This window comes from Cyprinodon tularosa, unplaced genomic scaffold (genome assembly GCF_016077235.1).
Source record: "Cyprinodon tularosa strain WSP-4 unplaced genomic scaffold, ASM1607723v1 ctg557, whole genome shotgun sequence".
NCBI classification, from domain to species: Eukaryota; Metazoa; Chordata; class Actinopteri; order Cyprinodontiformes; family Cyprinodontidae; genus Cyprinodon; species Cyprinodon tularosa.
This window is the reverse complement of record NW_024039293.1, coordinates 520,609-532,278: the sequence shown is the minus strand read 5'-3', so window position 1 is coordinate 532,278 and position 11,670 is coordinate 520,609. Positions and strand designations below refer to the sequence as shown.

General features: G+C 45.2%; 1 protein-coding gene across 1 annotated transcript; it reads right to left on the bottom strand.

The window, feature by feature from the left end:
• Positions 1-417: 417 nt before the first annotated feature.
• LOC119796686 (ankyrin repeat and SOCS box protein 2-like) lies at positions 418-10,754 on the bottom strand. The gene is made up of 8 exons (XM_038305343.1): positions 10,477-10,754; positions 8,779-8,948; positions 5,081-5,236; positions 4,746-4,991; positions 4,498-4,669; positions 3,656-4,226; positions 1,158-1,311; positions 418-702 (listed from the first exon to the last, which is right to left on the bottom strand). Exons 1-8 carry the CDS (start codon positions 10,752-10,754, stop codon positions 557-559), a joined length of 1,893 nt encoding a protein of 630 aa, XP_038161271.1. The 3' UTR covers positions 418-556.
• Positions 10,755-11,670: the final 916 nt, after the last annotated feature.

Here is an 11,670-nt window from a genome sequence, read left to right as displayed (position 1 = left end):
TCTTCCAACATGACTGTGCACCAGTGCACAAAGCAAGGTCCATAAAGACATGGATGACAGAGTCTGGTGTGGATGAACTTGACTGGCCTGCACAGAGTCCTGACCTCAACCCGATAGAACACCTTTGGGATGAATTAGAGCGGAGACTGAGAGCCAGGCCTTCTCGTCCAACATCAGTGTGCGACCTCACAAATGCGCTTCTGGAAGAATGGTCAAAAATTCCCATAAACACACTCCTAAACCTTGTGGACAGCCTTCCCAGAAGAGTTGAAGCTGTTCTAGCTGCAAAGGGTGGACCGACGTCATATTGAACCCTATGGATTAGGAACGGGATGTCACTTAAGCTCATATGTGAGTCAAGGCAGGTGAGCAAATACTTTTGGCAATATAGTGTATCTTAGGGTTCCAAAGACCCGGTTCTGGTTTCTTTTGGACGCCATCTTTCCTAGTAATGTCCCATGGTGGCTGTTTTGACAGGTTTCTCAAAGAGGATTAGACAAAGGACCAGGGTGATATCAGATACAGGTGTCTCTTCAGCCGGGCGCATCAGCTGTCTTCAGGTAAGAGAACAGTTCGTGTCGTGACACAGAAAGCGGATGAGCCGGACAGGAAGTGGAAGAGTGTGGAGGAGTTTGAGCCTCTGCACTCCGAGCACGCACCGGATCGTCAATCTGCAGAGCTGCATCAGAGGATGAGGAGGAACTGAGGAAGAACAGACACAGGGGAACCTTAGCCCTGAACAATGACTGACAGGATCTAAAGTTTGCAGTGTAGTTCACACACTGACACCTCATGGCTGCTTCTGCTCATTTAATGCATTAACCTACAGAATGTCCTGATTACGCCTTCAGGGAAAACAAACTTGCACATTTCTCTCACTGATGATGTGTATGCTGATTGACATGGTGGCACTTTGAGGGTCCAAAAATAAAAAGATTTATTTTTGTTTTGCGTGTATGTTTCCTCATCCTAGGGTTGTTCACAATGCATTATTGCTCTCAATCATGTAGTGAATCTTTGATGAACCTCCTGGAGGCTTCGACCTGACTGGCCTGATTGAGCCAGGATTTCCTGATAAAGATTAGTGTATGATCTAACTCTGAATCACCGAATTCTATTATGAAAATCTTGATGATGCAGAAGCTAATTAGTCCCACCAGCTTTCAGTTTGATGGAGGCCCAGTCACTGCGACTCTCCAGGATCTCCAGAAGTCGGGAACAGAGACGGACGTGGCCGACGTAGTCCAGGAACATGGAGATAATGGGACCCGATATCTGGTAGAGAGCTGAGTTAGAGATGGCCTCGCAGTACTGGAACACACACAGGAACACCCCCATGTTACCCTTGGTCCTACAATAGTAGGCTGGTTCAGTCTTCCAGCACCTAAAGTTAGGTCCATGTGGACATAGATGAGTCACTTTGTGGAAAGAATCTGATTGGCCTGAAGAGAGTCCTGAGCTACACCAACACCTTTGGTTCTGATCTTGAGATGTTTGGTTCTCTTTTTGCGTTTATCTTGATAATCTGTAGCTTTTTATTATAACCTTTAAATGTGGCTTCTTAAATATTAAATGGTCTAGGCTTATAGAGCTCTTAATCCAAGACTCCAAAGTGATTCACATGCTGATGGTGGTGAGTTACAGTGGAGCCACAGCAGCTATAGGGCACGCTGACGCAAGACATGCTGCCATACACTAGCACCACCAAGCCCTCTCACCACTAAAAGGAACATCAAAAACACAGCGACAATGACAAATCTGGTTTAATTGTAATAAAATATTCTTTGTGGAACCTTTTGCTTTATGATTATTAATTGATTAATTGAAAAATAATCAACAGATTAATCAATATACAACATAATCTTTAGTTACAGCTCTTCTTGCAAATGGCACTAGGGCTGCAACCTTGCATGATGATGGTGAGGTGGGCTAATGTCAGCATGATGATAGCAAGTTGGATAAATGTTAGCAAGATGATGGCAAGCCAAGCTAATCTTAGCATAATGAAAGTAAGACAGGCTAATGTTAGCATAATGATGGTAAGGCAGGCTAATGTTAGCATAATGATAGTAAGGCAGACTAATGTTAGCATAATGATAGTAAGGCAGGCTAATGTTAGCATAATGATAGTAAGGCAGGCTAATTTTAGAGTAATGATGGCAAGGCAGGCTATTGGGCTACCACCCACACAGCATCGTCATCATCGTCCTCTTCCTCCCCTGAGCCAGGAGAAGTGAGTGCTTCAGGAGCTGGATGCAGCAGTAGCAGCTCAACTACGTACAACTGCTGTTTAGCTTATCAAGGCTGCGCTTTAAAAAACCAAATTGTCTAGAGAGCTGCTCTAAAGAAATTTCTTTTTGTTTACACTTATGTATACAAAATGACAAAATAAATTTGTCAAAGCCTAAGTCTGAGACTAATGATAGCATAATGGTAGCAAGGTGGGCTAATGGCACCATGATGATAGCAAAGTAGACTAATAACATCATGATGACAAGGCAGGCTATTGCTAGAATGATGTAGCAAGGTGGGCTAATGGTAGCATGATGATGGCAAGGCATGCTAATGTTAGCATGATGGTAGCAAGATGGGCTAATGGCAGCATGGTGATAGCAAGGTAGGCTAAGAGCATGATGATAGCAAGGTGGGCTAATAGAATGATGATGGCGAAGCAGGCTAATGGTAGCATGATTGTAGAAATGTGGGCTAATGGTAGCATGATAATGGCAAGGTGGGCTAATGTTAGTATGATGATAGCAAGGTGGGCTAATGGTAGCATGATGGTAGCAAGGTGGGCTAATGGTAGCATGATGATAGCAAAGTAGACTGATAACATGATGATGGCGAAGCAGGCTAACGGTAGCATGATGGTAGCAAGATGGGCTAAAGGTAGCATGATGATAGCAAGGTGGGGTAATAGAATGACGATAGCAAGGTGGTCTAATAGAATGATGATGGCAAGGCAGGGTAATGCTACCATGATGGTAGCAATGTGAGCTAATGGTAGCATGATGATGACAAGGTGGGCTAATGTTAAGATGATGATAGCAAGGTGGTCTAGTAGCATGATGATAGCAAGGTGGGCTAATAGCATGATGATAGCATGCCGAGCTAATGGTAATATAATGAGGGCAAGTTGGGCTAACGGTAGCATGATGGTAGTAAGTTGAGCTAATGTTAGCACCATTCCAGGTTTGACGTCAATCCAAGGGAAAGTCATACTTTTTGGTGAGCGTTCTTTCTTGGCTTTTCTTGATTGACCAAAGTCCACATAAGAAAAAGGGAAACACTCTATTTTCTGGTAAGTTCTGGCTAAAGCCCAACAAACAAGTTTTAACATCAAACAGATTGATTTTGATGTGAGAACTCCTTAAATGGTTCAGTAATTTGTGTTTTGGTTTACTTATCAGGTTCAGAGTTGTTCTTACATGTCTTCCATAGTTCTGTATAAAAATCTCTAACCATCACGTCCTTTTGGATAAATCGGTCAACAGGCCTTGAACGATTTATCCAAGGCCTTATCTTCTAACATTAGAATTTAATGCACCTCCAGAAAATAATGAACCATTCCACTCTCCTGTGGTAAACCTTATGATAAATAAAGGCAAGCTGGACAAAACATTCACTGATTGGTTGAATAATAAAAGAACCTCACCTGGATGCAGCGCTGTGGCTGCAACTGCTGGTTGACCCGTAGCTCTTCAACAGGACGCCGTGATGGAATGAAGACCGGATGCGGTTTTAGGCCGTAAACACACTGGAAGCAGAGGCGGGCATTACAGCCATTATCCAGCAGTAGTTTGAGAATGGGAGGAGATTCCATCCCAAGCAGGATGGCTGATGGGAATGAGGACGGCGGTGTGGACATCTGAACGTTGACATCTGCACCATACCTCACCAACAGCTCCGCCATGTCCATCCAGCCGAGGCGGACGGCAATCAGCAGCGGGTGGAAGATGTCCAGGTTGGGGTTCGCTCCGGCTTCCAGGAGCATCTCGGCACCTTCTAGGTTTCCATTGGAGACGGAGAAGTAGAGAGCCGTGCTCCGTCTGTCTTCGTACATGTTGGAACGCTCGTTAGACAGCTCAGCGTTGACATCAAAGCCTGACTTGATTAGCAGCTCAAGGATTTCGTCCCAGTTCCTCTCTGCAGCGATGTGCAGAGGACTGATGCCACAGCTCTGAATTGCAACGCTGCTGGTGAGCGGGATCAACAAGGACACAATTCTGTAAAGAGAGAGAGCAATTTCAATCCCAGAAGAAGAGTCTGATCCAACAAAGATTATTGATGGGTGATGGTAAAACAACTGAATCTATAGTGGTGCATCCAGACAAAGCTGTGAGAAAACTGCTCCTAATAATTTCAAATGGACCACAACTTTAACTCATGCACCACCTTATTTCTTACTAAGTCTGGGTTGGATGTGCACACACGCAAGTCACCTATGGCTTCCTAGCAAAGCGCTGCATGCAGTAAAACCTTTCGTCGGGTTCGGACCGTTTGTGGTTGTTTCTCACAGCCACGTGAAGCGGCAGCAGGCCAGACTTGGTGGCTCGATTAGCATCAGCTTTTAGGGTGATCAGTGCCTGCACCACTGAGCAGTGGCCGTTCTTAGAGGCTTCATACAGCGGTGAAGCTCCATCTCCTGCCTGTCCATTAACATCTGCACCTGCACAAAAAAAAAACATGGACACAGTGGGCTACTGGAGGCGGTCAACACACCACAGGTTCTTTGCAGGACTGACTTCTCTGAGCAAGCAGTTTCAGAGCTTCCGCATTCCCATTCTGTGCAGCCCTGAACAGCGGCTGAATGCCGTAGATGTTCTTTGACTTCACATCTGCTCCAGCATCCAGTAATATCTCGCAGAGTTCCAAAGATCCATATCTGCTAGCTTCATGGAGGGGACTTTCACCCTGAGTACAGGAGAGGTTTACCTGAGCTCCATAAGTGAGCAGTAGCTCCACAACCTCTTCATTTGGATGTTCACATGCTGAGGAAGAGACAAAGGTCTCAGAACGAAAAGGTGTTCATTCCCATTAACTCATGTGACTGTGATGTCACCTTTATGCCAGAGCTCACCAGTAAACAGTGGAGTCTCGCCGGCCTTGTTGGCAAGGTTTACATTTGCTCCATGTTTCAGAAGAAACTCGACACAGGGAACCTTTCCTTGGGAAGCAGCGAGCAGCAGAGCCGTTTCATTATTCAGGGTACACCTGTTCACGGAACTGGGGTCAGCTAAGGAAAAAGGTCAGAGATGGTTAGGAAATCACACATTTGAAGCACAACGAGTCCTACCACCTCACCTGATCAATACCTCCTCTAATTATCTTGCCTGATCAATACCTCCTTCCACTGACTCACTTGATTAGTACCTAATCCTTAGTACCTTGATGTTTTAGCAGCCCTGATCATAGCTTAAGGTCCAAACGCAAGACCCTTTGCTGATGTCTGCTTTGGGGAAGTGATGGCCTAGTGGTTAGTAGCCTCGTGAGACCATCCTGATCTCGTGAGCTTTCAAGGTTTCACTCCGTTAAAGAAAATTTGGAGCCGTTCACCAAACGAACGTCCAATCAGCGTTGGCTTTGAGGCGGGTTGAGGTGTGGCGCAACGAGAAGCGCGACAGTTCAGTCTAAAGAACATGGCGGCTTCAGCCGATGAAACTAGCGTTAGCGTGGCTATCGAGCAAGTTTTATCGGAATTACAGAGTATTTCTTCACTGAAAGAAGAGCAAAACACTGCTCTGGAGGCTATTCTCAGAGGAAAAGATGTTTTTGCTCTTCTCCCGACTGGTTTCAGCAAGAGTAGCCTGGCTTGTGGTTGTGTTTTTGTCATCGCTCTGTTAGTACGTCATATGCTTCGTTGATCTGATTGGTTTATTTGGCCCGTCTATCACCAACATAGGCCAATCAGCTAACCAGTATTTTTGCCCCTTCCCAAAATTACTTCAACGGAAGGTTTCCAGATGGATATGCGGAGCAAATCCATCTGGCGGAGTCAGGTTAAGTGGTTATGGCATTGCGCTTGAAATCCTGAGGTTTAAGCCCCACTCCCACAGACTGCCACTCTGGGTCCCTGAGGGAGAACCTGAAAACCACGCTGCTCCCCGTGCGCTGCACAATGGCAGCCCACCTCTCCAAGGGGATGGGTGAAATCCAAAGAGATAATTTTGTTGCTCTGTACTTGTGACAGTTATGCTGAGTAAGGGTGCATCCAGTAAATACTGCATCGTAATCAATCCATTTGCTGATCTCCTGCTTTATTCTCTCCTCATTTATGACCAAGGCCCCAGTTTGTTTGAACTTCACAACTTAGGGTACGTACCCTAACCCTAACCCCAGACCTTGTACTCCCGAATCTCCCATAGAAGGGCACCAGGATGATGTGTGTACACCTTCTCCAGGGCTCCTATACCATGTAGAGGAGGTGGTGCTGGTCCAGTGTTCCATGGCTTGGATGAAAACCACACTGCTCCTCCTGATGAGACGGATTAACTATCAGTTGGAATCTCCTGTCATAGGCCTGGCATCGGCCTTCCCAGGGAGCAAGCGGGGTGTATTCCCCTGAATTTGGAACACCCCCTCTGGCCTCCCTTACTATGAGGAGATACCATCACACAGTGCTGCCAGTTCATGGGCACTGTCCGAAACTGCCAAACAATGTTGGAGAGGTGACACAACTCAACACCCTGAAATTAAAGTTCCTCCGCCGCTGAAGCTTTTCACTGCAGAGGTCAGCAGCTTCTCATCCCCGCTATAAAGTGTCGTTAAAGCATATCTTCCGCTCTCCTGCGGTTGTGAACGGTTTGCTGGAATCGCATCGAGGTTGACCAGTAGTAATTGTCCATGGCCTCATATCTCATTAACTTCCACCACAGCCATTGCATGTTTGGTCTCCAGGTACCTAGCAGCTGCTTCAGATACCTGCTAGCTGCCTATCCTCGACAGTACACTATCTTTTTGGGGACTTTCAATGGACTTCCATTCAGTTTACATTCATTTCTATTGCCTGACCCAGATCCTAACCTTGAGCCTAACCATTACCAGCACACGCCTAACCCTAAGCCTAATCTAGACTCTATTCACACCTTAGTCTTAAAGCTAGCCCCTACCCCAACAAGAGAACCACATGTTGACCAGTCATTGGTCCCCACAGGTACCTATATGTCCCCAAAATGTATCATATTCCTGGAAAATTGTTCCTACCGGGTAAGACATGGCCAGACAAAAGATTAACGGAGTTTAATATGGGTCTTAGCGCAGCAGCTCGAATACTGGCCTCTTTATTTTGCACATTATGCATCCTGCCACCTACTGCACATACCAAAACAGACATATAAGATTTGCTGGTGACACAGTATCTGTCAGTCTCTTGCACACACTGCCAAGTGACTTGTCATTTTCGACATTGGTGTTGATGTTCCTCTACAGGGATGCCAAAAAAAAGCTGGGTACTCTGCACTTCTGCTTGGCCGGTTGGCCAAAACAAAAGCAGTAGACTTCTGAGAAGCCTGACTTGGAGTGCTAAAGGCAAAGCCATCCTATCCTTCAGCCACTCTCTGCAGGACATTCCAGACTAGTAGAGACTCCAAGCTTTCTAAACGCGCTGGGTTCCAGAGATCAGACTATATGTGGAGATGAGCCTGACTATTTCAAGCCAGTATCTCTAACATGTGAGCTCGGATTCCCTCCCCCTCTCCCCAGCGAGATGACATTCAACCTCACCAGAGCCAGATAAAGTGTCTAAGGTTAAGGTCATTACGCTTTCTGCCTTTGACTCTGTTCCAGTCGTATTTGCACCAGACCCTTGTGGTTCCCCCTGAAGGTTGTTATGCCTGCATGTTATGTTGGGGGGGGACTTGTTTACTCGGACTTGGCATGAGTCCTGGGATGCATAACCTTGTCTCCAGGCACTTGCTGACAAGCTCCAGCCCCAGACAGGGTTTCAGGGGCATGCTACCACCATACAACTTTTATCTCTAATAGTCCATCTCTGCCTGTGCAAGTAGGGATGGCATTTAATCCATACATTGTATTGACTTTGTTTGTTTAATTCGTTTTTTATTATTATTCTTTACCAGAAAACAAATCAGAATAAAACAATTAGTTTATGAAAAACATTAACAACTCATTAGACTTATAGAAATGCTCAATTGCAAATCAGATAAGGTAGACAGACAGACAGACAGTGTTAGTATAAAGCAGGTCTACTGCTTTAAAAATCTATTTTTGATAAAAGTAGAAGTGATTAAATCATCTAATTGGTTCATCTTGACATTTTACTTTGTTGATTTAAAGAAACTGGTCTCATCTTGGGGCTGCTCAGTGTCACAGTGGGTAGCAGTGCTGCCTTGCAGCAAGAGGGTTACAGGTTTGATTCCCGGCCCGGGGTCTTTCTGCATGGAGTTTGCATGTTCACCCAGTGCATGAGTGGGTTCTCTCCGGGTATTCTGGCTTCCTCCCACTGTCCAAAAACATGACTGTTAGGTTAATAGGCTTCTCTAAATTCTCCTTAGGTGTGAGTGTGTGTGAATGGTTGTCTCTGTGTTGCCCTGCGATGGACTGGAGACCTGTCCAGGGTGGACCCTGCCTCTCACCCGTAGACAGCTGTAGATAGGCAGCCACCCCAGTAGGGATAAACGTGACAGAAAATTGAAGGATGGAGATTTTCATCTGCGATTGTAACTGAGATCTAAAACTGATTTTAGAACATGTTTTTATTCTATTCTATTTTAGAAAAAAGATTACGGACTGAAGCAGGAGGAAAATCGTAACCCTTACCTCTGATCAGGATCTGGACACACTTTAGCTGGCCATAGTTAGCGGCTTCATGAAGAGCGATCCAGCCTTCATCGCTGGGCTCAGTCAGACTGCTGTACCTGGTATGGACCACCTCCATTAAAGCCTCAGCATCTCCTTTCATAATGATAGTCTGTAGAGGACTGGGTACTCTGACACGAGGGAAACATTCAGTAAGGGTTAATGATAATAACCCCTTATTGTCCTAGAAATGAAAACCAACACAAAGCAAGTGACATTTCTGCAGAAAAGGAGAGGGACCAGACAGAGGATGAGACCCCTTGAAAAGTCTATAGTCAACTCTGCCGGGACCTCTCTTTCTGCTGATTTTATTATCGGACTTCAAAGGAGTAACAGGATGGGTCAGAAGTTATCTATCCCATGCGGCAGCACAGGAGGCATCCTAACCAGATGCCTGAGCCACCTCAACTGGTTCCTCTTGATGTGGAGGAGCAGCGGCTCTACTCTGAGTCCTCCCCGGATGACTGAGCTCCTCCCCCTCTCTAAGGGAGAGCCCAGACACACTACGGAGAAAACTCATTTCAGCCGCTTGTATCCGAGATCTCATTCTTTCAGTCATGACCCAAAGCTCATGAGCATAGATGAGGGTAGGAACGTAGATCGACCGGTAAATCGAGAGCTTTGCTTTTTGGCTCAGCTCTCTCTTCACCAAAACAGACCGGTACAGGGCCCGCTTCACAGCAGACGCCGCACCAATCCGCCTATCGATCTCCCGCTTCATCTTCCCCTCATTCATGAACAAGACCCAAAGATATTTAAACTCCTCCACTAGGGGCAGTACATCCTCCCCAACCCGGAGAAGGCACTCTACCCTTTTCCGGCTCAAGACCATGGTCTCGGATTTGGAGGCACTGATCCTCATCCCGGCCGCTTCACACTCGGCTGCGAACCGCTCCAGTGAGAGCTGTAGATCACGCCCTGATGAAGCCAATAGAACCACATCATCTGCGAATAACAGAGACGCAATCCTAAGGCCACCAAAACGGATCCCTTCAACACCTTGGCTGTGCCTAGAAATTCTGTCCATAAAAGTTATAAACAGAATCGGTGACAAAGGGCAACCTTGGCGGAGTCCAACTCTCACCAGAAACGGGTCCGACTTACTGCCGGCAATGCGGACCAGGCTTTGACACCGGTCATACAGAGACCTAACACCCCTTATTAAAGGGGTGTTAGTACTCCATCCTCCCAGAGAACCCCCCACAGCACCCCCCAAGGGACACGGTCAAATGCCTTCTCCAGATCCACAAAACAAATGTAGGTTTCTTTTTGTTAATTAGTTTTTTTCAGGATTGTAGTTTTTGTGTTGCTTTGATATGGAGAGACTATTTTCTGGTTTTTAGTGGCTGCTTTCCAGTGTCTCTGCTGCTCATGGGATGCTTGTTGGTATTTAATAATGAGTTTACAGTTATTGTGTTGCGTAATGGATGTTTTTTCGGTTTTATATTCTTTTTTTAGTCTTTAACTCCTGTTTTAGTGTGTTTTTTATTGTTTTGCAGGGTTTGTTTTTTTACTCTCAAGTGTCTCCACTGTTACTGGATGTTTCTTTTTATGTTTTTGCTTTAGTCTAAGGACTTTTTCAGCTAGTGCTGCTGTTTTCCAGCGTTTACTGGCTGTCCCTTAATGTTTTATCACTCTTACCCAACTAGTTGAACTTACCTATTGAGGACTTTGTATGGAAAGTTGGACAGGGCAGTGGGGGGATTTATATTGTTCTGGACTCGTACTGGTTGTGGCCGTTGGGATGGAGGCAGAGGTGTGGGCAGGTCTGCGGGTCTGTGCCTGGGTTCTGGAGGTGGATCTGCGGAGGCTGACCTTCGATCAGAGTCTGGTAAGCGATGTATGTCCCAGAGGCTTCTCTCCACAGCGATCTGGAGCAGCTCTTCATCAGTCAGCTGACTGTAAACACTGAAGTCCTCCAGGTCGATCTCAGCCATGTCAGAACCAGGTTTCCCTCTAAATCTCCAGAGGAACAGCAGAAGGTAACTTCAGGACAAAGTGGAGCTGCGAGGTGACTTCAGGCTTTAGGGAGCAGCCGTGTCTATTTTCACTATGCTGAAGCCAAACATTTCAAACATCTATAAACTGCTGACCTAGAGCACACAAAGACACAGAGATGTAACAGAAATTCAACATCTCAGATTTCTGCAACCTAAGGCTGCAAAGATTGTAAACACTTTAATCTTGACATTAAAACAGGCCGTAAAGCTATGAATAGACTTGATGTCAGGTCAGGGTCTCTACCCGAACCAGACACCATCTGTTATATGGCATACTTAGACATAAACCCTGAATGACAGCCAAAGGACACAGAGATGTTTGAATACATAATCAGAATGGGAAATCTTTCTGTATGAGCTGGTTGGATTTATCCTTATTTCTCTGTTTATGTTTAGCTTTTAAGCTTCTAAAAAGTGTCTTATAAAAAGTGTCTAACAAGTTTAATTGTTGTGATTGAGTCCTTTTTCAGCCTAAAGTTTCTCTGCTGCTTCCTGACTCCCTCAGAAAATAATGGTTCCAAACAGAAGCATATGGTCAAAAATTATACCTCCATATATTTCTTAATTTCAGTCGACATGTCAAAATTTCGATATTGATATAGAAGGATAGAAAACCTCAGAAAGACAGTAAAACCCTCAAAACATCGATCCAAACTTCAGGTAAATACTTTATAAAACTTCTCAAACACAACATTTCAGAATTATTTGGTTAAAAAAAATAATACATAAACCTGCAATAAATCCAGTAGGAAATGCTGCTATCATAAACTGTAAGGTATGTTGTAAAACCAGAAATGTCCTTTCACTGTTATTGAAAAAGAAATATATTGCAGTATATATATTGAGTAAAATC

Bases quoted from the DNA above. Each gene is read 5' to 3' on its own strand.
- LOC119796686 (XM_038305343.1), bottom strand. From the start codon at position 10,754: ATGGCTGAGATCGACCTGGAGGACTTCAGTGTTTACAGTCAGCTGACT. The intron at 4,670-4,745 runs GTCAGTCCTGCA...TTTTTTGTGCAG, and splicing joins GAAACTGCTTGCTCAGAGAA to GTGCAGATGTTAATGGACAG. The intron at 4,227-4,497 runs GTCCGAACCCGA...CTCTCTTTACAG, and splicing joins GTGAGAAACAACCACAAACG to AATTGTGTCCTTGTTGATCC.